This window comes from Staurois parvus, unplaced genomic scaffold, assembly GCF_062004578.1.
Source record: "Staurois parvus isolate SC_StPar_1 unplaced genomic scaffold, SC_StPar_1.0 ptg000717l, whole genome shotgun sequence".
Lineage (NCBI taxonomy): Eukaryota > Metazoa > Chordata > Amphibia > Anura > Ranidae > Staurois > Staurois parvus.
This window is the reverse complement of record NW_028318513.1, coordinates 723,060-748,841: the sequence shown is the minus strand read 5'-3', so window position 1 is coordinate 748,841 and position 25,782 is coordinate 723,060. Positions and strand designations below refer to the sequence as shown.

Sequence of the window (25,782 nt, the reverse complement as noted above, 5' to 3'; positions counted from 1 at the left end):
ATTGGTGATGTAATTTGGGGCAGAGTTATAAATGGCTTTGTATGTTATTGTTAATGTTTTGAATTTTATTCGTTGGGCAATGTGAAGTTAGTGGAGGAATTGGCAGAGAGGGATGGCAGATATGGAATGGATAAGTAAGGTGGATGAGTCTGGCAGCAGCATTCATGATAGACTGAAGAGGGGATAGCCTGCGATGAGGTAGGCCAATGAGGAGGGAGTTACAATAGTCAAGGCGAGAGATAACAAGGGAGCGAATAAGTTGCTTAGTGGTTTCAGAGGTTAAGAACAGGCGTATCTTGGAGATGTTGCGGAGGTGAAGTCTACAAGATTTGGACAGTGATTGGATTTGGGGCTGAAAGGACAGATGGGAGTCTAGGATTACACCTAGTACCCTGGCACTTTAATTACCTCTGGGATTTTTATTTTTTCTTAAACCAAAAACCACTGAAAATTTTGAAAAAAAAAAGTTCTGTCTTAGTTTTTGTTATACATTTTGTAAATAAGTGATTTTTCTCCTTCACTGATGTGCGCTAATGAGGCTGCAGTGATGGGCACTGATAGGCTGCACTGATGGACACTGATAGGTGGCACTGATGGGCACTGATGAGGAGGCACTGGTAGGTTGCACTGATGGGCACTGAAAGGCATCACTGATGGGCACTGAAAGGCAGCACTGATGCATGACACTGATAGGCAGCACTGACTGGCACTGATGCGCACTGATAGGCGACACTGACTGGCACTGATAGGTGGCACTGATTGGCATTGATAGGTGGCACTGACTGGCACTGATGGGTGACATTGAAAGGCAGCTCAGGTGGGCACTGATATGTGGCATTGATGTGCACTGGTATGCACTGATATGTGGCACTGATGGGCACTGACAGGTGGCACTGATGAGCACTGACAGGTGGCACTGATGAGAACTGACAGGTGGCACTTCTGGGGCCACACTGATGATCAGTGTACATGTCCCCTCCGTGGAAAGCCGATTACCGGCTCTCCTCTCCTCTCGAGCTGTCACGCTGAGAAATGCCGATAACCGGCATTCCGTGTTTTCACGTGATCAGCTGTGATTGGACACAGCTGATCACATGACCGAGCCGACATCTTCGGCTCTTTCCGTGATCCGCTGTGTCCGAGGGACACAGCGCACCGGCGATCGCCGCGCTGCGCGCTCCCTGAGCCGCGCATGCACAGTGAGAATGGTAGGACGTCATATGACGTCCTATCAGAACGAGAGAACCACCTTGCGCCCGTCATTGTACTATAGGGCGGGCGGAAGGTGGTTAAACATGCATAGCAATGTATATGAACTAAAAATCCCTCAACTAAAAAGAATGCATAGCAGTGTACAGATGGTTCATTCAGAATTTGTAGTGTTAACATGTGGTCACACCCCTTTAGCACCTAATGGGATATACACTATATTGCCAAAAGTATTGGGACGCCTGCCTATACACACACATGAACTTTAATGGCATCCCAGTCTTAGTCCGTAGGGTTCAATATTGAGTTGGCCCATCCTTTGCAGATATAACGCTTCTGGGAAGGCTGTCTACAAGGTTTAGGAATTCGTCTATGGGAATGTTTGACCATTCTTCCAGAAGCGCATATGTGAGGTCAGGCACGGATGTCGGAAGAGAAGGCCTGGCTCACAGTCTCCGCTCTAATTCATCCCAAAGGTGTTCTATCAAGCTGAGGTCAGGACTCTGTGCAGGCCAGTCAAATTCCTCCACCCCAAACTCACTCATCCATGTCTTTAAGGGGCCATCCCCAAAACTGTCCCCCACAAAGTTGGGAGCATGAAATTGTCCAAAATGTCTTGGTATGCTGATGCCTAAAGAGTTCCCTTCACTGGAACTAAAGTGCAAAGGCCAACCCCCCTGAAAAACAACCCCACACCATAATCCCCCCTCCACCAAACTTTACACTTGGCACAATGTAGTCAGGCAAGTACCATTCTCCTGGCAACCGCCAAACCCATACAAATCCATTGGATTCCCAGACAGAAATGCATGATAAGTCACTCCAGAGAACACGTCTATACTGCTCTAAAGTCCAGTGGTGGCATGCTTTACACCACTGCATCTGACGCTTTGCATTGCACTTGGTGTTGTAAGGCTTGGATGCAGCTGCTCAGACATGCATGAAGCTCTCTGTGCACTGTTGTTGTGCTAATATGAAGGCCACACAAAGTTTGCATGTGCTGACTCCGCTCTGTCATTTTACGTGGCCTACCACTTTATGGTTGAGTTGTTGTTGTTCCTAGTTGCTTCCACTTAGTTATAATACAACTAACTATGGACCGTGGAATATTTAATAACAAGGAAATTTCATGGATGGACTTATTGCACAGGTGGCAACCTATCACGGTATCACGCTTGAATGCACTGAGCTCCTGAGAGCGACCCATTCTTTCACAAATGTTTGTAGAAGCAGTCTGCATGCCTAGGTGCTTGATTTTATACACCTGTCGCTATGGAGGTGATTGGAACACCAGAATCTAATGGTTTGGAGGGGTGTCCCAATACTTTTGGCAATATGGTAGGTGTATTGTAACACTGAGAGACAGAATAGCAACAAAAAACTCAAAAGAAATTCATGTCTAACAAATTATGCACGGATTTGCATGTTCATGAGGGAAATAAGTATTTGATCCCCTTCACAAAACATGACTTAGTACTTGGTGGCAAATCTCTTGTTGGCAATCACAGAGATCAGACGTTTCCTGTAGTTGGCCACCAGGTTTGCACACATCTCAGGAGGGATTTTGGCCCACTCCTCTTGGCAGATCCTCTCCAAATCATTAAGGTTTGGTGGCTGACGTTTGGCTATTTGAACTTTCAGGACCCTCCACAGATTTTCAATTGGATTAAGATCTGGAGACTGGCTAGGCCACTCCAAGACCTTAATGTGATTCTTCTTGAGCCACTCCTTTGTTGCCTTGGCCATGTGTTTTGGGTCACTGTCATGCTGAAACACCCATCCACGACCCATTTTCAATGCCCTGACTGAGGGAAGAAGATTCTCCCCCAAGATTTGACAGTACATTGCCCCATCCATTGTCCCTTTGATGCGGTACAGTTGTCCTGTCCCCTTTGCAGAAAAACACCCCCAAAGCAGAATGTTTCCACCACCATGTTTGACAGTTGGGATGGTGTTCTTGGGGTCATAGGCAGCATTCCTCCTCCTCCAAACATGGCAAGTTGAGTTCATGCCAAAGAGCTTGATTTTGGTCTCTTCTGACCACAACACTTTCAATCAGTCCTCCTCTGCATCATTCAGATGTTCAGTGGCAAACTTCAGACGGGCCTGGACATGTGCTTTCTTGAGCAGAGGGACCTTGCGGGCACTACAGGATTTCAATCCTTGTCGGCGTAGTGTGTTACCAATTGTTTTCTTGGCGACTGTGGTCCCAGCTGCCTGGAGTTCATTGACAAGATCCTCACGTGTAGCTCTAGGATGATTCCTCACTGTTCTCATGATCATTGACACTCCACGAGGTGAGATCTTGCATGGTGCACCAGACCTAGGGAGACTGACAGTTGTTTTGTGTTTCTTCCATTTGCGAATAATTGCACCAGCTGTTGTCACCTTCTCACCAAGCTGCTTGGCGATGGTTTGGTAGCCCAGTCCAGCCTTGTGTAGGTCTACAATCTTGTCCCCGACATCCTTGGACAGCTCTTTGGTCTTTGCCATGGTGGAGAGTTTGGAATCTGATTCGATTGATTGCTCCTGTGGACAGGTGTCTTTTATGCAGGTAACAAAATGAGATTAGAAACACTCCCTTTAAGAGACTGCTTCTAATCGCAGCTTGATACCTGTATGAAAGACACCTGGTAGCCAGAAATCCTGCTGAATGATAGAGGATCAAATACTTATTTCCCTCATGAACATGCAAATCCGTGCATAATTTGTTAGACATGCATTTCTTTAGAATTTTTTGTCGCTATTCTGTCTCTGTGTTACAATTTACCAATCAATTTTTAGACTGATCACTTCTTTGCGAGTGAGCAAACATTCAAAATCAGCAGGGGATCAAATACGCGTGTGTGTGTGTGTGTCTGTGTGTGTGTGTCTGTCTGTGTGTGTCTGTGTGTGTGTGTCTGTCTGTGTGTGTCTGTGTGTGTGTGTCTGTCTGTGTGTGTCTGTCTGTGTGTGTGTCTGTCTGTCTGTGTGTGTCTGTCTGTGTGTGTGTCTGTCTGTCTGTGTGTGTCTGTCTGTGTGTGTGTGTCTGTGTGTGTGTGTCTGTGTGTGTGTGTCTGTCTGTGTGTGTCTGTCTGTCTGTGTGTGTCTGTCTGTGTGTGTGTGTCTGTGTGTGTGTGTCTGTGTGTGTGTGTCTGTCTGTGTGTGTCTGTCTGTGTGTGTCTGTCTGTGTGTGTCTGTCTGTCTGTGTGTGTGTCTGTGTGTGTGTGTCTGTCTGTGTGTGTCTGTCTGTGTGTGTCTGTCTGTGTGTGTCTGTCTGTGTGTGTGTGTCTGTGTGTGTCTGTGTGTGTGTCTGTCTGTGTGTGTGTGTCTGTCTGTGTGTGTCTGTGTCTGTCTGTGTGTCTGTCTGTGTCTGTCTGTGTGTCTGTCTGTGTGTGTCTGTGTGTCTGTCTGTCTGTGTCTGTGTGTCTGTCTGTCTGTGTGTGTGTGTCTGTCTGTCTGTGTGTGTGTGTCTGTCTGTGTGTGTGTCTGTGTGTGTGTCTGTGTGTGTGTCTGTGTGTGTGTCTGTGTGTGTGTCTGTGTGTGTGTCTGTGTGTGTGTCTGTGTGTGTGTCTGTGTGTGTGTCTGTGTGTGTGTCTGTGTGTGTGTCTGTGTGTGTGTCTGTGTGTGTGTCTGTGTGTGTGTCTGTGTGTGTGTCTGTGTGTGTGTCTGTGTGTGTGTCTGTGTGTGTGTCTGTGTGTGTGTCTGTCTGTGTGTCTGTCTGTGTGTCTGTCTGTGTGTCTGTCTGTGTGTCTGTCTGTGTGTCTGTCTGTGTGTCTGTCTGTGTGTCTGTCTGTGTGTCTGTCTGTGTGTCTGTCTGTGTGTCTGTCTGTGTGTCTGTCTGTGTGTCTGTCTGTGTGTCTGTCTGTGTGTCTGTCTGTGTGTCTGTCTGTGTGTCTGTCTGTGTGTCTGTCTGTGTGTCTGTCTGTGTGTCTGTCTGTGTGTCTGTCTGTGTGTCTGTCTGTGTGTCTGTCTGTGTGTGTGTCTGTCTGTGTGTGTGTCTGTCTGTGTGTGTGTCTGTCTGTGTGTGTGTCTGTGTGTGTGTCTGTCTGTGTGTGTGTCTGTGTGTGTGTGTGTCTGTCTGTGTGTGTGTCTGTCTGTGTGTGTGTCTGTGTATTTATATTTTTGTTTTTTTGTGTGTGTGCATAAAGGTATTTGCATTTGAGCACAGGTATTTCTTACTTCTATTGTCTATTGCATAGCATATGCATATTGTCTGCTGCACAATGACCAGACCTGAACTTGTAGCTCTCCTACAACTTGTGTCTATTTGCCCAATATTGGTGCAATATCCATTGAAGTATGCTATAAGAAAGTATTTTGCAGAGTAGAGTAGGGACGGCCCAGAAAGGGATTACTTTGACGCAGCTAGCCAGCTGAAATATACATTGCAATGTATGTGAATTAAAAATCCCTGATTTTATGCAAAGTTTGATAGAAAAAGGTGTATAGCAGTGTACAGAGCATTCATTCAGAATTTGTAATAAAGTGTGGAAACAGTATTTATATCAGGCTGGACAAGTATTCATTAAAATTCACCTGCACATGTGCATAAAATATCATAAAAATGAAACTCATCATTGTCCACATTTTCACCATTGATATCAGTAATGTAAAAAAATCAGACATAGCCGGTCAGCCCGACATACCCTATATACATTTCTATATAGTTCATTTACCAAATTAAAACCACATACACTGTTAGAAAATTTTTTGTTCGAGAAATAGTGCCAGTGGAAGGAATTATGCCCCATCGGAGTCTGTGGCAGGAAAGTGCCCCATTCTGGGTGTCAGTGGCAGGAATAATGCCTTAAAGGGCCATATAAAGGTAAGCAAAAGGGCTGGATGCAGCCCCAGGGCCGCAGTCTGGAGATTACTGGTCTAGGCCATTATGATGTTGTCACAATCTTGCCATTAGATTCGTGTCTAATTTTTTCCGCTAAATTTCAGAGGATCAAAAAAATGAGTGACACCTTTACTAGTTTTTATACGATTCAATGGAGCACTTCAGGCAAATAGGAATTCATTTGGTGGAGCAACTTTGTTTGGTATAAAACAAATATTTTTGAGCAGATGCCTATTAAGTTTAGACCTGCTTAGTTTTCTATAAAATTACCGCTACCATGCAAGATGTTTATTAACCCTGTAGGTCACTCCTTAAAAAGGAACACATCAAGAGGTTTGCTACCTGTCCCAGCAGTTTCTGCTAGCACCCAAGTGCTGAAGAGGTAAAGCAGGGGTGTCCAACTAATGGCCTATAGTTGAAATCCAATCGTTAACTTGTGATCTACCCGACATTTTCTGCTCATCAGCTATCCTTAAAGTGATATTAAAGTCTTTTTTTTTTTTTTTTTTTTAAATAAAAAAAATGTCATACTTACTTGCTCTATGCAGTGGTTTTGCACAGAGCAGCCCCTATCCTCCTCTTCTCAAGTCCCCCGCAGGCACTCCTGGCCCCTCCCTCCTGCTGAGTGCCCCCAACTTACTCTGGGGAGCACCGAGGCAGGCACACTACCGAACCATGGCTCCGCGTGTCCATTTACACACAGAGCTGTCTTTGCTCTGCCCCCTCCCTCTCATTTGGTTCACTGGTTGTGATTGACAGCAACAGGAGCCAATGGCGCCCGCTGCTGCATCAGCCAATCAGGAGTGAGAATCCCCAGAGAGCCGAGGTGCTCATGGAGATTGCTGGATCAAGGGGCTGCTCAGGTAAGAATTAGAGGGGGTTGCTGCACACAGGTTTTTTACCTTAAAAACCTTCAGCCTTTAAAACCACGTTGAGCTGGGTACACACAATTCGATTTTTTTTTCATTCAACCCAGTAGGCAGCAGAAAACTGACAGATCGCTGTACCAACACAAGGATGTTAGAGTGTGGCACTCTCCCCCACTGTACTATTGTGTTCTGACAGGGGGATCGGCCGTTGCCTGCCAGCAGTGATGAACTGCTGTTTGGATGCTGGTTTTCCAGCAAGCCCATTCGACAGAGACCAGCTTCTGTCAGACAGGCAACTGTACACACTGACCAAACGTCTGCCAATTTCTGCTGACTGCTGAACTGGCCAATATTAACATCATGTATTTTGTGCGGCCCAACACAGTTCCTCTATTTCCAATGTGGCCCGGGAAGGTTAAAAGGTTAACCACTTGGGCTATCAAAAACACCTGCACCACACATCCAGGGCCATATATCTTCGAAACCAATTCTTTTTTTTTTTCCCCTCTGTAATTAAAGTTGAGTTCTCTACTGAAGTCACATCTATCTGTCAACACTACAGAAGCCAGTACACAATAATATAAGTAACCGCTAAAGAGCAAAAGGAGAAAAATGTCTCTTACGCAGCTGAAAGAAAAAGCTCCCAAGCCTAGGAAATAAATAAGACTGCACCACTTAATGTTCACACAATTCATGCTTTATAGAAGTGAACCCTTTTTATCTACTTAAGAAGCAATGGTGAATAAAGTACTGTATAAACAGTCTGAAGTGGTCATTTTTGACAAAGCACATCCGACACTAAACAGTCATTGATGCTGGAATTTGTTTTTTAAGCACCCTGTATACATCTTTCTCATAGAGCTTTTGTCATTTCATAGAATTAGATTTGTCCACTGCCAGCTTCAAGATCACATAAGTGGATACAATACCAAAATTGAGTTCTGTCATCTTGAAGGTATGAAATAAATTGGAGAGACTAAAAACAGATAAGCTGCACATTCAATATACTTATATGAATGTGTAGCAAGGATTTGACTGGCTATTTTAGTCACTGCAGTAAACAAAGCAGTTCAAAATACTGACGAGGAAAAAAATACACGCCGTTTACCCAATTATTTACAAAAATCTGAAATCTTGATTGCCTAAGCACACACTCCCTAAACCCCCAAATGAAGCTCTGGCACAACCGCATTTAGAAGTCACTTAACAATGCAGTCCAAAAGGTACCCACAAAAAAGTAGAAAAAAAAAGGAACATCTCTAAATAAACAACATAAATGAGAATAACAAAACAGATCCAGGACCAAGAAAAACAGTTGCGTTATTTAAAAAAAAAGCACAAGGGGGAGAAATCTAAATTTTATATTAAATTATTTTAAAATAAAAGTTTGTGATCTTGAAATGACATTTTCTCTTAAAACACAAACATTATTTTTCTCTATAGTAAGCTGCAAAGACTTTTACCTGTGCCAGACATTTTGGGCATCTCCAGTCACCTTTGGGAACATCATGGAGAGGAGGAATAAGACAAAAGGTGTGGTAGCTGTCATCACAACCATCACAAAGGAGTAAACGGTCCTCATCATTTCCACTCCCACAAAGAAGACAAACATATAAATCCACCTGAAAAAACATCCAGAATAAACATACGGTCAACAAATGAAATAATGCAATCTATGGACAGATATTCACTGTATTATTACACTACATGTGCATATAATGAAACCATAAAGTTTTCTATACTTACTGGGCTTCTGCCCTTTTTGGATTTTGATTTTGGCTTCTCTATAACTGGTTCCACTGGCTCTTGTTTTACATGCACAGTTGTATCTAGCAAGAGAAAATATCAGTTAAACAACCAAAATATTAGCAGTCATAAGCAAAAACTGTAAACACTACAGTTACTAGATGACTACTAGTGAAGAGTGAACCTGTTTGAAATTTAGGGAGCCCAAAATCTCTTTGAAGACTATAGGATTGGGCTGGGGGGGCAAAGAGACAATTCTGGCCATTTTTAGGGCTAATAGGCAAGTGGTTATCAAAGAAAGGCATAAGAAGCAGACCAATGTTCCTGTGGACTTGTCCCAATGGCAAAACATTTTTAAATAATACCATAAGGCAGAGAGATAATTTTCTTGACCAAAGGAGACATGAAAAAAAAATATGGATTTTGTACACTGTTAAATCCTTTTCCTGGAACTCAATGAGAAACACAGATTGAGAAACTACTGGGTTTACTGGCACCTACAGGAGGATTTCAACTTCCGTTGCCAGCATGCATTGTCTGCAGTACAGCAGTACCCAAAGCAAGATCATAAAACACTGTCTCATGAACTTCCAAGGCAAAGAATCGTACATCAAGTACAAAAATCCAACTTTTTCTCTCGTTCATTGAAGGACACCAGATTTAAAGACCATTAGAACGTGCAAAAGTAGTCCAACCAAACTGTGGGCAATAGCAACAATACACTAAAAAGCCCACATCAGAAAAAGAAATAGAACTTGGGGCTGTCCAACCTGGCACCCAAAGATGGCATCACGAGGCCTTAAATATCAACCTGGTAAAATTTAGAGATAGTGTGAATAGAAGCTCAAGTGGCAGGCTCTCAAATCTGGAAAGAAACTTGCTCCCAAAATTCCACAAAAAAAAGCATTCAGAGTTAGGAGAGAGCACCTAGAAAGGACAGGATGGAACTGGATCTTTAAGACCAAATACTTGAATGATGATCTGTCTGAGCCACAGAGAAATGGTGGAAAAGGCCACCATGACAGGGATAACCGTGCCGAGGAGTTGGCGGGAGACATGGCTACATTGCCTTTGCTATGGTTAAAAAGCAGCCAGCCAGGAGGTGGTTAGTACCTGGCATGGGAGACAGTGTCCCTGGTAGTGAGGGGGTTGGTGACATCGACCCACTCCCGGGAGCTATATCACAGACCAGGGAACCTAGAGACCTAGCCTGCAGGTACAAGAAGAGAGAAAAAGGAAGAAATGGATCCAAATGAAGTGTAAGAGCTTGTTAGCACCAGACATTTGTGCTGTGTGTATGGCAGGAATCTCACATTGTGAGTGATGTGGAAATCATGGCTGTGCCGATGAGCAGGACACAGGCTCTGTGGTGTCCCCTTGGAAATGCTGCATTTGTGAAGAGAGGGGAAGGTGACACGGGAAAAACGTTCAACAGTGAAAGCTTAGTATATGAAGTAGAGGCTTGCTTCTTCTATGTTGGGGTGCCACTTTAATGCTGATCCCCGCATGACTGCGGCCCCATGCCTGTGCCCTCGGGTATTAGCAAGCACACTCACGAGGGGCTCCATATTGGGCTACAAGCCCCACCCACAAGCACAGCTTGAACTACATCCAGAGAATTAACAGAAATATCCTTTTGATGTACTGGGGCTGGACAGAAGCACAATGTCCTCCTGGCCTGGGGTCATGGTTGCTTCTGCTGGGTTAGAGGAGTACATCGCCATGCACTCAGTGAAAAGAATACAAGGGGTCTAGTGAATTGACAAATTAAGGTATCCTGCTTCACAGATTTGTGATTATAATCAGCTGGAATTCACCTTAAAAGATGAACTGGCCTCCTATGTGGTTTCTACACAAAACACAACTTATTCAATTATCTCTTTTTGTTTGGCTTGTGTTTGTCAGGTTCTCTATAATCACACGTTTGTGTTTTTTTGCAACTTTTAATATAATTTTTCACATATGTTACTTCAAAACTGACTCCAGACCACCATGTAATTCCAGGTCTGTTACTATGGCGTCACATTGTGCCCAAGTTCCCTTTTACTTTTATTACCAATGTCATTTGCATCCTTCTTTGGTTGCCTGGTTACCAATACACAGCACAGTCAACTAGGCAATCAAGACAGGAATGACATTATGCACACTATGGGACTTCCTGCTTGGGGAATGCATGGATGGCTTCAGCACTTCCAGTTAAACAGTTTGCCCACGAGAACAGTTCACTATACTAATTTCAGCCAGTGGAAAGCACATGTCTTTAGAAAGGAGATCTTTGTGTCTCTGAAAAGTAAAACCTTTGGGGGTCCCATACCAGTTGTATAGAGGGCAGCTGGTTGTTGATGCTGCATTGCTGCCAGCTAAGCCATGGTCAGGTATGAGCAATGCAAGTGTCCACAAAATATCCTTGCCTGATGAAGTACATTCAGAGTAAATTTTAAAAAGCAGCACTGCACAACAAAGGTTTGTGCCACTGTCGCATACAATATTTGACTGCAGTTGGCATGGGGAGAGTCACCTCTTAGACTGGGGAATTTCCACCAGCTCTGGCCCAGTGTCACTCCTGTCCCTCAAACATACAAGCTGTAGCACTGCATGGTACTTTTGCATGGAACACTGCAAATGTGAGTGCTTGTGAGGGTCTGTTGGTCCTGCTGAGGGGGTGGTTATGGTGACTAAACTGTCGTCTTTCACCACTCACTGTAGAGGTTCGCCCCATTCCTGCATCAGTCCCAACTACAGCAAGGTTTCCTAGTGCACCATGAATGATATACAGCATCTCCAGTCAGGTTTACTAGCCACTTGAAAGTTGTCCTAATGTGTACATGACACTGAAAATGTGGTCCAGCAACATACATATTTGTTCAACATGAAGGTAAAAATAATGGCAGCTAGATACCTGCCACTGTTGGGCAGTGTAAATCATGAACTGATTAAAGGGGGCAGCTGGTAAAAGAGCCACTGAAGCACCAGAACTTTGACAAGCTGCCATTCATATGCAGGGGTGGATCTGGCAACATTTTTTTTCTCCCATTCCAAAAACTGTAGAGGATAAGAACACAACAAAAAGCTTAATCTGGTACAATAAGAATTTATTATAACAGTCAAAAATCCAAAGCATATTGGGGCTCAAAACAGTACCTTCTTTAGGACTTTTGTGCTAGCAGTTAATTCAGATTTGTATTGGACAACAATAGCAAAATGATATGAATAGAATGAAACCAGAGTTGCCAAACTGGACAGCCAGTCATTTTGGTAACCTGGAATTCATGCTAATCATACAATAACGGTCTTGTTTTGAGTCCCCAAAACACATTAGGTTTTTGATTACAGTTCATGAAAAGTAAAATTCTTACTGGACCGAATCAAACTGTGTGGCACTCTCATCCTTTTCATCCTCTACAAACTACATTAGAGACCTTTTGAGAGGACAGGAACTGCCTCTAAACAGTTACATTTTGACTCCCAATTTCAGTCTTCTCTGGGATCCAGATCAACACATGCTCCAATGAAAGGGAACCAGAAATGGTAAGGTTTCCACTGCAGATGGTGGGGTAAGTGTTAAGTACTGCTGAAGTCCCAGCTTTTGCTTTACCCTCCTTAGCCTGGCCCCATAACTCTCTCCACCGCTGGATGTGGAAAAGGGTAGGCCTCTGAATTTTCTCCAGCTCATTGGATACAGGTGACATAGCAATGGATGGATGGATGCTGAGTAGGCAGCGGCTGACTACCATTAAATTACTGTCAGCAGTAAACACATTAAAGTAGTATAGCAAAAGCTTTTTTGGTTATGCTTCTCCTATGGATCACAGGAGTGCAGTTTGTTCTGCACTCCTGTGACCCATTTTCAGCTGACAGTGAGTTGAAGCCCACTGTCCGCTGACATCATAGATCTGGTCCAGGCTCTGAAAAGATCATGACCATATGATATGGATCCACCCAGAACCCTGGACTGGCACCTGGCTCAACCTCACAGCAAACTGCTGAGAGCCTGAGCCAGCTTCTTCTGCCCCCTACACAGCTCAGTGCTCCAGTGAGCACTGGAGGGGAGTGCAGAGAGCCGCTGACTGATAGTCACAGCTCTCTGCTCAGAATGGAGGGGGAGAATTGAGAGATTATCGGTCTTTGATTGCTCAGTTCTCACTACAGAGCCAGCGGGGGACAGATGCAGCATCTACCTTGGTGAGTATGTTTTTTTGTTTTTAAAAGCCATACTTCTCTTAAATCTCACATTGCTGAGCTCAGTGGGCCAGCTTTGTGTATAGATGGAACAGGAACAGTTGATACAGTCCCAAAAGAGATTGTTGGGTCTGTTACTAGAACCAAGAACACAGAAGAGAACACAAAGATATGCAGCCCATCATAGGAAACCACAGTAGAGCAAGGTAACTCTCTCCCTACACAGATTTGTCAGTTCCCCCTAACAGCACCAATACATACTGACAAAATAGCTCCTGTGAGTCCACCTTTTTATAGTCATAAGGTTGGATTTCCCAAAAGCCCTCATTATAGGCCCCTCTAAGCCTGCTGACTAAAATTCTAAGGTCAGGCAGTGCAGTTATGGTTGTAAAAAATGTCACATAAATGTGACTTAGAATTTCAAGCCACAAGATTTGTTGCAAATTCAAAGTAGTGGAAATCCAACCCTCATCCCTAAAATCAATACACAGGTACAGTAAAAACTAACCATTTTCACAGACAGAAGGCGTAGATCCCATCCTGCGGCGCAAAGTTCGAGGTCCCAATTCTGGCGTCTCTTCCGGTTCAATTTTAACTCTTATAGCCTTAAAAATGAAAAATCATATTTATTAATGAACGTTGTCAATCAGCTTACATACAAACAGAAGAGGCTATATTTATTTCCACAGTGCTCACCTCTGCTCTCATACGTTTAGCTCTTCTAGCAGGGGCACAGTTTTCTGAAGGCTGGACAGATTGCCTTTGAGGAATATCATGAGGTTTGTACTCCTTGTCTTTCACATCTGGGGCAAGATTTGGCTTCTGCAATACAAGATTAACTGGTGTAATAGGCAAACATGTAGTTTGATGAAAACGAGGAAATTAGAACCTTATGTACAATTCAAAATGTACACAAAACATTCTTAAAACCAACCTGTTTCCAGACTATGCACACTTACAAGAGAAGAAGGGGGTTGGATTCGCCCCCAATTATACTTACCTAGGTGGATGCCCCCCGATGGCTCTAAGTGTGAGAGCTCAGCGATAACATGATTTCTCATACCTGCTCTGAGCAGAGAGCGGTGACTATCAGTCACCGCCTCCTGCTCTGTCCACTCACTGGTGTTCGGGGCTGTGGAGGGGGAGGGAGCAGCTGGCTCAGGCTCTTAGCCCCTCACTGAGAGGTTGAGTCAGATGCAATTCCAGATTCTGGGGTGGATCCCGACTTTAAAGTCGGGATCTTTCCAAAGCCTGGACTGGCTGAGTGACATCAGCCTGCTGTCAGCTAAAAACGGGTCACAGGAGTGCAGAACAAACTGCACTCCTGTGATCCACAGGAGAAGTACAGCCAAAAGAGCTTTGGTTGTACTTCTCCTTTAAGTATTTACATATTTTTATCAAGCAATGGAAACACTTAAAAGCGGAATTCCTAGATTTATTTACTGCTTTTTAAGAATATGTAAGTATTTTAACATCCATAACGGATTCTTAAAAATTCTACATTTTATAAGTAAAATCAACATAGGCACCTTATGGACACCTAATGGACACCTAATGGAAATTACACTAGTTCCATTGTCAGTGTACTTCGCTAATCGAACACTGAAGTAGATCTCTGTCAAAATTGGGATAATTTCAGTATCAATACCTCATTATAGGTTTATTCCTTTGAATTCACCGATCCATACTTTTCTCACTCCATACACACCCTGACGGCTGTGTATCAGAATAATGGTGACAATGGCGAGCAGTTACTGGTCAGTGTGACCAGTAACTGCTCTGACTAATGAGAAATTTTTCAATGAATGAAAAGCATTATCTGACTGGATGAGATGGAGAGCGTGGCGTCACCACCCTGCCTCTCCATCTTGTTCGATCAGTAAGAGATATCGGCAAAAATATCTGAAAGGCGCCCAAGCGAGCGACCAACCTGTATTCACAATGCAGAAGGGCAGCTACTCGGCATGTGACCTGGTGATTTTCAGCTTCTAGAGGGATCCCACAAGTATTGTTTCATTGTAACAGGTGTGGTTACATTATATGGCAACAATTGCATTGGTCCAAGTTGGTTTGGTTTGTAGTTCGGTGGGTGTGTAGGGGGTTGGGACCTACATACCAGGGGTACTAGAGAGCTGTGCAACCAACTGATCGTCATCAAAATTTACACACACATTGAGTGTAAAACCCACCTGCTGCTGCCGTCAACGCATCACATATGTTGGTGGCAGCAAAAGGACTGGAGTGACTCTGTCACCACAGGGAACCTATTAAAAGCAGGCCAGCTCTGCAAAGCTATGGCAGTTAAAAGAAGTGCAGGAATTAAAAATAGCACACATACTCACCTAGATCACCATTGATCCAACACTGCAGCTGTTCCCCGCCGACTCTACACCAAGAACTGATCGATCAAAGCCTGCAGATCAATCAGTTCTCGGGTCTACTCTGTGCACAGAGCTGGGACTGTCAATTACCGACTCACCCACCAGCATTCACTGGTGTGCTGGACTGTGGAGGGGGCAGAAGCAGATAGCTCAGGCTCTCAGCTGCATGCTGAGAGACCAAGCCAGCTGCCAGTCAGGCATCTGGGTGAATCCTGACATAAAAAAAACAGAACAGTTCTCTATAGAAAAGCATGTACTTTATGTATCAAACAACTGAGCAGCGTGCAATTTAAATTGTGTTCAATGTCTGGCTATGTATGAAACAAATAAATGTTCCAAATGGAGTACAAGATACCTTATCTGCGCCTGCATCATCCATATATCCAGTCATTTTAGTGTCCGAGTCTGGAGCCTGTTTGACAAATAAAAGATGCTATCAATAAAGTACGTTTTCCAAACAAAAAAATGTTACAGTCACAGTATCAAAAACCCATTTTTGGATTAAATCAAAATTCAGTAGCAGTGAATAGCTTAAAACGTAGGTGAACAGGTAGAATTTAACTACTTGAAGACCAACATGTTAAACCCCTTTCCTGTCCAGGCCATTTCTTAGTTTTTCAGAACGGTCATATTTTGAAGGATAGCTACTTGGGTATGCAACACTGTACCCAAATGAATTTCATATCTTTTTTTTTTGTGGTATTCAATCACCATGGTTTTTATCTTTTACTATATAAAGTAAAAAAAAAGACCAAATATTTTGAAAAGAAAAAAGGTTTCCCTTAGTTTCTGCTATGAAGCTTTGCAAATAATCTTTCTTAACAGAGAAGCACAGCCAAAGCTCATTTGGCTGTACTTCTCCTATGACTAGTTTTCCAGCGATCGCTCAAACAGTCACCGCTCTCTGCTCAGAGGAGCTGTGAGAACTTAGCGATCAGTGGTCATCGTTGAGATCTCACCGGTGGGGGGACTGATGCTGCATCCACCTAGGTAAGTATGATAAAAAAAAAAAAATACAGAAAGAAAAATGCCATACTTCTCTTTTAATAAATTTAGGCCAATATGTATTCTGCTCTATTCCCTTGGTTAAAAAAAAAAAGTGTATAATATTCAGACTGTGTGAAAACAGAGCATCTACAAACTTCTGTTTTATACACACAATATAATATATCTATGGTTTTTTTTTTGTATTTTTCAACACATGTACTGACTTGCCTATCACATTTCTTGAGGCCCTAAAATGCTAAATCAGTATAAAAACACCCCCCTCCAAGGTATTTAGTGATAAGTATTTTGGAAGTTGTAAAATTTGTCCAATTTGGAAGTTGTAAAAGTTGTACAATTACAAAACAAACAAAACACATTCTTCTACTCTTCCCGAGTAAGTATAGAGATACAACATGTGAGATTTTCACTGTTGAAATGTATAGAGTAGCACAAAATCCAATGAGCACCTTCGGGTTTTTAAATTGCTACTAAACCCAGGACCCTTCATTCACTATATCTTGTCTCCCACAGTACATGGAAATTAAATTATTTTAGTAAAAATAAACTGCTAAATACCTTTTTTCATCAGCAGTAGCTCATGGCGGAGCACTGGTTAAAAGGTTTAACCAGTGCTCCAAGCTGGAAGAGGAGGTTTCAATCTCCTCTGACTGTCCTATGAGGCTGTTTGACCCGACTCTTTGTCAGGACAGTGCTGATTGGCCCTGTGCTAATCACATGCACCATCCCCCAGAAAAAACCTTCCCAGCAATACACACCAAACAGAGTGCCTCCTAGGGATCTTTACCATCAGCAGATGGATTGGGGACTCTGGAAGAAGGGGAGGATCAAAGATGACAGGGTCACAAGAACAAACAGCCTTTTTACACAATGTGGAGGATTAACCCCTTAGGTTCTACAGCGAGTGTAACAAGCATGCTTACTGCATATACATACTGATTCTACTGTCGTGGGTTCAGTACCACTTTAAGGGGCATAAGTTTTGCATCCGATTTCCTGACTGCCAAAATCACATTTCTTGACACCCTGAAGTGCCAGGACAGGAGAAATCCTACAAAATGACCCAATTTTCAAAGTAAACCATGCAATTTATTCAATTAGAGGTATGGTGATTATTTTTCCACCTTTGTCACAGGTTCTTGGAAAAATTCTGAAAGAAAATATTTTTTTTTTTCCCAAACAGCTATCCATTACTAGGATATTTCTTTCACACACACCATGGACATGCTTACAATTACATCCCAAACACATTCTGCCACTCTTAAAATATGGGGATAACACATATGTGAAACCTTTTTGGCAGCCTAGCCACACAACAAAGCCCAAAAATCTGAGGAGCACAATTAAGCTTTCAAGGGGGCATAAATTAGGCATCCAATTTCTTGACTACTTATCACACATTTGGAGGCCCTGGAATACCAACACAGTGGAAATACCCACAAAATAACCACACAATATCCTGAAGATATATTTCCTGCCAAATGCTTTTGGAAAATGCAGACAGATGATTTATTTTTTTTTTTTTTTTACATAAAAGTTGTAAGCCACTTCTACCACGCATTATGGGCATACTTTGAATTATATCCCAAACCACATTCTCTGCTACTCCTCCTGGATATGGGGATGCCACATGTGTGAGACTTTCAGTGCCTAGCTGTACAGGGGGCCCAAAATTCAAGGAGCATCTTCAAGGCTTGCAAGGGGCAACTAATTTCCAGACTACCTATCATAGCAAGAACAGTAGAAATTTTGGAAAGCAGACACCCAAAATTATTTACAAGGCATAGTAAATAATTCATTTCTTGCCACAAGTATTTGGAAAATGCAAAAAATTGTCAATTTAATACGGTAAGTTTATTTTTCACATGCAGCATAAGCATGCTTGAAAATACACCCCAAAGCACATTCTGCTACTCCCCCCAATTATAGGGATTACACATTTGGACTGAATATGTACCAGTCATTGTGTCCTGTATAAAAAATTCATTGTATCATAAACAGTGCACTGTAAAGCTCACCTCTAGGTGAGTGGTCAGGGACTATAGCTTAGTGTAGCATCATCTGTGGCAGTCCCTGTTCCTATAAGGCAAGCAATCCCAGCCTACTGGTACATGGCTTCTCCCTGAAATGCTATGTTCATTGGCAAGGAAGTAAAGGAGGCTGAACAAAAGTTCTTGTGGTTTTAGGACTACAGCTGTCCACAGGAGTTGGCTGGGACTAGTGTGTCTCGTAGAAACGTAGTCACTGGGATGTGTAGATGCGTCAGTTCAGGTGGCAGGCAGATACATGGTCAGCAAACAAGCAAAGGATCAGTCCAGGCAGCTGTCGAAATGTATCCAATAAACAGGCCAGAGTCAGTACAAGCAGCAGGCAGAGGCAACACTGCTCTGATGTGGAGGTAAGCAGGAACACTGCTGCTGGCCGCACTGGCTCTGGTGACAGCTGCAACGTGTGGCAGCACTTTTGCAGGCTTACATTTGTGTGGTGACACTAGGACTGATGTGGTGGCAATTCAGGAACTCTGCCTGTGGTGACACTGGCATTGGTGTAGCAGTGATAAGGAACACGGTTTCTGGCAACAATATTCTGGTGACACTGACTGATGTGATCAGACACACTGACTGGCTGCACTAGTATGGTGGTGATAGGGAAACTGGATTGCTGTACTCGCATACAGTGTCATCAGAGCAGCCAGCATCCCTGATCACTAGCTACAAGCGTACAATGTCACCACAGTACTGCTCTAGTGACTTTTTTTTTTTCCACACACTAAATGTTTGCTACAGTGCCAAGCATATGTTCGTATACAGTTATATTATGTGCATCTAGGAGAGAATCCAGGCCTTTTTAAAGAAATATACTGAGCTGGCCAGAACCAGTTCTTGAGGGAGCCTATTCCACATTTTTACAGCTCTTACAGTGATAAAACTTTCCATATTTGAAGATTAAAACCCTTTTCCTCCAAAACGTAAAGAGTGCCCCCTTGTCCTCTGCGGTGCCCATAAAGTGAATAACTCTACACCAAGTTCACTATATGGACCACCTATGTATTTATACATGTTAATCATTTCCCCCCTTAATCTCTTCTCAAGACAGAATTCAGTTCCTCTAATCTTTCCTCATACTGAGCTCCTCCATGCCTCTTATCAGTTTGGTTGCCCTTCTCTGCACTGTCTCTAGTTCTCGGATATCTTTTTTGTGAATTGGTGCCCAAAACTGAACTGCATATTACTAATGATTTGTAAAGGGGTAAAATGATCTCTCTCAATACAAGAGAGGATTTTTTTTGCTTTGGGAACCGCAGCTTGGCATTGCATGCCATTATTAAGCTTATGATCTACCAGAACTCCTAGATCCTTCTCCACCATTGATTCCCCCAGTTGTACTCCCCCTAGTATGTATGATGCATGCATATTCTTACCCCCCAAGTGCATAACCTTACATTTATCAACATTAAACCTAATTTGCCACATAGTTGCCCAATTAAACAGTGCATTGAAGTCGGCTTGTAAATTGGAGACATCCTGTAAATATGTTATTCCATTGCATAGCTTGGTGTCATCTGCAAAGACTGAAATGGTACTTTTAACCCCCAGACCCTATATAATTTATATAATTTATAAATTTATTAAAAAGTAAGGGTCCCAACACTAAACCTAACAACCCTAGACCATTCAGAGTATGAATCATTAACCACTACTCTCTACACTACATGTATTCACACTCAAACGCAACAGGCATGTAAATACATGCATAATTTAACATTGGAGGAGTTTTTTTCTGCCACATTTTGGCAGAAAAAAATGCTGCTTATTGCCATTAGCCCTTGTGCATGAGGACTTACACAATGACACTTGCATGAATGTGTGATGAAAATGTGTGCTAATGGGCCCTAAATGGTTTCTGGATTAATAAAAAATAAAATATAATGTCAGAACAAAAATTCTATTAATTTACATTCTCCTTTGGCATCAATATTTCCCTGACAAACCCAGCAAGACATCCCACTGCTCCATAGCTAGTGATCAAGATTCTGAAGCATTTTGTCCAGCGAAGAAACATGCATTAGGTGAAATGGAAGTTGCACCTTGTTAGTTGCAGAATCACCAGCATGACCTGGCCCTTAGTTATTAGGCAACATTTGACTCCCTCTTTGATTTTACTTCCTGTATAGAACCACTTTGCAACTTCTGGCAGGTGGTCACAGGTCACCTAAAGTCTGACTAGTTGCTGCCCTATCAAGTATACTCATGTGCCATTCCCATCCTATGCATGTCCAGTGTGTGAAAGTGGACTGAACAGCAGCTTCAGCTGACCCAACACTCGAGGCTTATTCATGCCAGGACGTCAAAGTAATGTATATAAATAGCAGCCCAAGGCATCATAAAAATTCAGATGTGCTGCAGTGCACCATACCACAGTGCAATTAAAATAATAAATTGTATATTCTGATTCTTACATAAACACAAAAACTTGACTAGTTCTCTCTAATGCCTGGATTCTAGGCAAGTCAACCTTCCTTAACAGTTTTAAACAAAATATTTGTTAACCTAAGCGTGTTTAAAAAAAAAAAAAAAAAAAAAAAAAAGGCTCATGTCAAAACAATCAGATTTAGGAGATGCAGAGAATCGAAGCTAAAACAAGACTCTTCCAGTAAAAGCCACGCTTATAGTTACCCCACCAGGCTCCTTACTGGTCCATGTCACAGATGGTCTTAAATGGAGATGCTTGGGAGACAACGTGCAACTTCAACAAAGTCAAAATTTAAATAAAATTTCAGCTGCCCTTATTTACACACAATTATTTTCACATGTAGTTTTCACTGAGAGCAAGATCTGCTTATGTTTTTTTAGCTATAGACTCTGGATTTCCATGTTTTTGAACAGAAAAAGCATATATGAACATAAAAAAAAAAAAAAAAAGAAATGAAATGAACAAAAGGTTTTAAAAATCCTAAAAGATAGATTCTCACATATAAATTTAATAGAGAATATTACCGTATATACTCGAGTATAAGCCGAGTTTTTCAGCACATTTTTTGTGCTGAAAAACGGCCCCCTCGGCTTATACTCGAGTCAACGTCTGCAGGGGGCTGCTGTCTCTTACCTGGCTCCGGTCCCACGACGATCCGGTCCAGGAAGCGCGGCTGCTCCTTCATTCGGTTCGTCCACTGGATGTTCACGCGGCTGCTCGGCTCCGCCTTCTCACCAGTGATTGGCCGCCAGAACTGTAGCTAAGGAAAGGCACACAGGCGGCCAATCACCGGCGAGGAGGCGGAGCTGAGCGGCCCCGCGAAAATCGAGTGAAGGAGATGCAGGTAAGTGTGCCGTGCTTAGGTGCTGCTGCAACCACATATGCTGGCTGCAGCAGCACCATACTGGAACAGGGGTCAGCAAGTGTCAGTGGGAGGAATAGTGCCCCATCATTGGTGTTACTGATACCAATGATGGGGCATTATTCCTCCCACTGACACCAACGATGGGGAACTTTTCCTCCCCCCCCCACTGACACCAACGATTGGGCACTATTCCTCCCCCCCACTGACACCAATGATGGGGCACTATTCCACCCCCCACTGACACCAATCATGGAGCACTATTCCACCCCCCACTGACACCAATCATGGGATACTATTCCTCCCCCCCACTGACACCAACGATGGGGCACTATTCCTCCACCCCCCCACTGACACCAATGATGGGGCACTATTCCTGCCACTGATACCAATGATGGGGCGCTATTCCTCCCACTGACACCAATGATGGGGCGCTATTCCTCCCACTGATACCAATGATGGGGCACTGTTCCTCCCACTGATACCAATGATGGGGCACTGTTCCTCCCACTGACACCAATGATGGGGCACTATTCCTCCCACTGACACCAATGATGGGGCACTATTCCTCCCACTGATACCAATGATGGGGCTCTATTCCACCCACTGACACTAATGATGGGGCTCTATTCCTCCCACTGACACCAATGATGAGGCACGATTCTTCCCACTGGTGTTCCCACCCTCGGCTTATACTCGAGTCAATAGTTTTTCCCAGTTTTTTGTGGTAAAATTAGGTACCTCGGCTTATATTCGGGTCGGCTTATACTCGAGTATATACGGTAACCTTCAACCAAAACTTCTGGATAGAGTGGAGAAATGTTAAACCCTCTTGTTAGATTTCTACTGTTGTCTAAATCCTTTTGGAGAAGGATTCTCCCTGTCAGATCCCCAGGTGAATATAAAGGGAGAAATCTAAAAAAAAAAAAATGAATGCAGCCATCATATTTAAAGATTTGTAAGCTGCTATATATCCAAATTTTGTTTTTGGGCTTAACACTGCTATAGTCCATTCAAAACAAAAGCTAGTATTGGCTAGACCTTTTAGTGCGACCTTTTCACTTAAAGCGTAACTACACTCATACAGGCTCCAGCGATGAGGCGTCCCCAAGCTCCCCACCTGGCTGCTGACATCTTCGGGCAGCCGGCTTCCAGGTCCCGCTCGCCGACAGTTCTCATTAGCCGGGCAGGGATGACGTCACTCCCGCGCATGCAGTCATTCACATTTGCCCATGTACAAGGGCTTACAGGCAGGTAAGTAACTTTATTGCAGCAGAAACAAAGCATTCCTGCCTGTTTGTCCATTTTGAACTTTGCCCTAAAATTACACTTTAAACAACTATATCGTTTGCAATATGCAAAATTATTGCTTCTCCTCTAAACCAGGCCTCAAAAATGACTTACCAGCAAGCTTGCTCCAGCCTGAAACAAGGTGTAAGGGTAAAGAATGCGTTCATAATGGCCTCTAATGTGTGACCCAATGGCTTTTCCCGTGGAGAATCCCATTTTCACAGCTATTTTTGTCCACTTTCTATCCCTGCAGACTATATCAAAACCACCTTCATCAGTTACCAGCTGCAAGAAAGAAAAAAAAAAGCAAAAAAAAAAACTTACAAATGGATAAAGCATAAACCTGGGGAATAAAACTGCATTGCCTTGAAATACTTACACATCAAATGATAATGTAAATAAGTAAATATCTGCCATATATTTTAAAGTCAGATCATCATCAAAACCAAAAAAAAAAAAAGGTAATAGTCTGACTTATTACCTTGTTGAGCTGAAACAAGTCGAGTATTTTTCGTTCAACGTGAGGTATTTTCAGAGTGCATCCCTGTAGTTCCCAAAACTTGGCTATCTGGTCCAAGAAGTTCAACTTCACTCTGGTTTGAGCCTGTGGAAATAGAATTCAGTCATTGTAACATGGCTTGACATGGAACACCTGTTCTACAGCCTAAAAAAATTAAAGGAAGAACTATAAATATTCAGCCAATGATTGGTGTATACAACTAGCTAAACTGTGCCTCTTATGACCACATCGGAGTTTGTAGTATTAAAGCTGTAGCTGTTCATAAAAGAAGGAACCAGAATGTTGAATGGAAAAAACTGACCTGATTTCCCTATCCACGCATTTGAGGTGGATAGGGGAATCTTCCCATTGTGTCTTTGTATTCTGACAGCAGGAGACTTCCCCGCTGCCAGAACAGACTAGTGCTGCAGGCTTATAACCTGCAGTGCTGATAGAGCAGCTGAAATCAAACAGGGTGGTTGAACAGAAGCCAATCAGTAGATCGACTTCTGTTTGACCACAATGGCCATACATGGATTGAAATTTGGCTGGTCCCTTTTGAACTAGTCAAATTTCAGACCATATCTGCCAGCTTAATAGAGTATTGCAAAGACTTGTATTAATGCGTATAAACCCTCAAAAGGTGCTTATAATGAACAGTAAGGCCTGAGCAATGCTTGCACAAATATTCTACCTTGTACTATTTCACATTTTGTTAGGCTTACAACATAGAATTCAAATAAATTTGATTGAGATATTAAACCAGTTTATTTACACTAACACTATGAAGGTTCAAAGTATACACACACACACTATATTGCGAAAAGTATTGGGACACCCCTCCAAACCACTGGATTTCAGATGTTCCAATTACCTCCATGGCCACTGATGTATAAAATAAAGCACCTAGGAATGCAGACTGCTTCTACAAACATTTGTGAAAGAATGGGTCGCTCTCAGGAGCTCAGTGAATTCAACCCGTACTGTGATAGATTGCAACCTCTGCAATAAGTTTATCCATGAAATTTCCTTGCTACTAAATATTCCATGGTAAACTCTTAGTGGTATTATAACAAAGTGAAAGCAACTGGGAACAGCAGCAACTCAGCCACGATGTAGTAGGCCATGTAAAATGACAAGAGTGGGGTCAGCGCAAGCTGAAGCGCACAGTGAGCAGAAATCAACTGTCTGCAGAGTCAATAGCTAAAGACCTCCAAACTTTGTGTGGCCTTCAGATTAGCACAACAGTGCATAGAGAGCTTCATGGAATGGGTTTCCATGGATGAGCAGCTGCATCCAAGCCTTACATCACCAAGTGAAATGTAAAGCGTCAGATGCAGTGATGTAAAGCACCCCGCCACTGGACTCTAGAGCAGTGGAGACGTGTTCTATGGAGTGACGAATCACGCTTCTCTGTCAGGCATATTATGCGAGCCCCTAAGGTGGAGATATCCCCCAAACTCTGATGCTTCTGTCCTGGTGATGCAATACCAATTTGGAGCTGTCCCTGTGGTATTCCTGGTTGGATGGTCTGATGACAACGGTGAGCTGTCCCTAGGAGCTGAGTGTGCTCTGTGAGGGAGTGGAGTTACCTTATGTGCCTGGAATGTGCCCGATGACCCCGCAGCCCCTGACAACCATTGTTGGATACTTTTATATATGCGCATATCCCGTGCGCTTCTGGTGAGTGCACTCATATTACCAGCCCTCACCATTTAGGATCACTAGCACGGAGTATGGATCACCCAATTTTTTGGACTTGATTTGCATTTTTATATTCATGATGCACTATAGTCAGTCACTTTATGTATTGATTTAATATTTATCCATTTACTACGTCATTAAGAGACGATTCATCACTTTATAAGCGTTGTACTGGCGCTCACCTTTTATCATTCATTATTATCGTTTTTTTTTGTTTATAGCGCTGCATTTGTATTATACGGTCAGGCAACGTGTCTGGCTTTGGCAGTTACCAGGAAAATAGTACTTGCCTGACTGCACTGTGCTAAGTGTAAAGTTTGGTTGAGGGGGTATTATGATTGTAGCAAACTTGCTCATCAGAGATGGACGTGGAGTTCCCCTTTTTTATTAGAAGTATTCCTCAATCCTTTATTCCCTACCCCCTCCCTTCCTGAGAGGCACAGGGACAGATGTGTAAGTGTTAAAAGTGCTGGCAGGCTGGAGCAGCAGGGGGCCCAGCGCTACAAAGCCCCCCCATAGAGACAGCAGACTCTCTGTCCCAAGGCCTGTGTAAAATTACACCTCCTAACCAAGATAAGATAGTTTTTCCCTGGACTTGAAAGAAGTTGGAACCTCATAAACCCTACCAGCCAGGTGACAGAAGTTAAATGAACATTCCTCAGGTCAGCTGTCACCTATGTTTCATATCATGAATTATGAAGCTGTCAGTTTTAATGCATCCGACGATCCCACCCAAAACA

General features: G+C 43.1%; 1 protein-coding gene across 1 annotated transcript in view; it reads right to left on the bottom strand.

The window, feature by feature from the left end:
• The window catches only part of KDM5B (lysine demethylase 5B), a 93,967-nt gene that overhangs the window by 31,319 nt on the left and 36,866 nt on the right, over positions 1–25,782 (bottom strand). The window contains exons 3-9 of the mRNA XM_089653633.1: positions 23,321–23,443; positions 22,954–23,124; positions 15,565–15,621; positions 13,525–13,650; positions 13,337–13,433; positions 8,650–8,732; positions 8,367–8,525 (exon numbers count right to left, since the gene is read on the bottom strand). Coding sequence (XP_089509759.1) covers positions 8,367–8,525; positions 8,650–8,732; positions 13,337–13,433; positions 13,525–13,650; positions 15,565–15,621; positions 22,954–23,124; positions 23,321–23,443 — 816 coding nt within the window. The remainder of the gene's footprint in view (positions 1–8,366; positions 8,526–8,649; positions 8,733–13,336; positions 13,434–13,524; positions 13,651–15,564; positions 15,622–22,953; positions 23,125–23,320; positions 23,444–25,782) is intronic.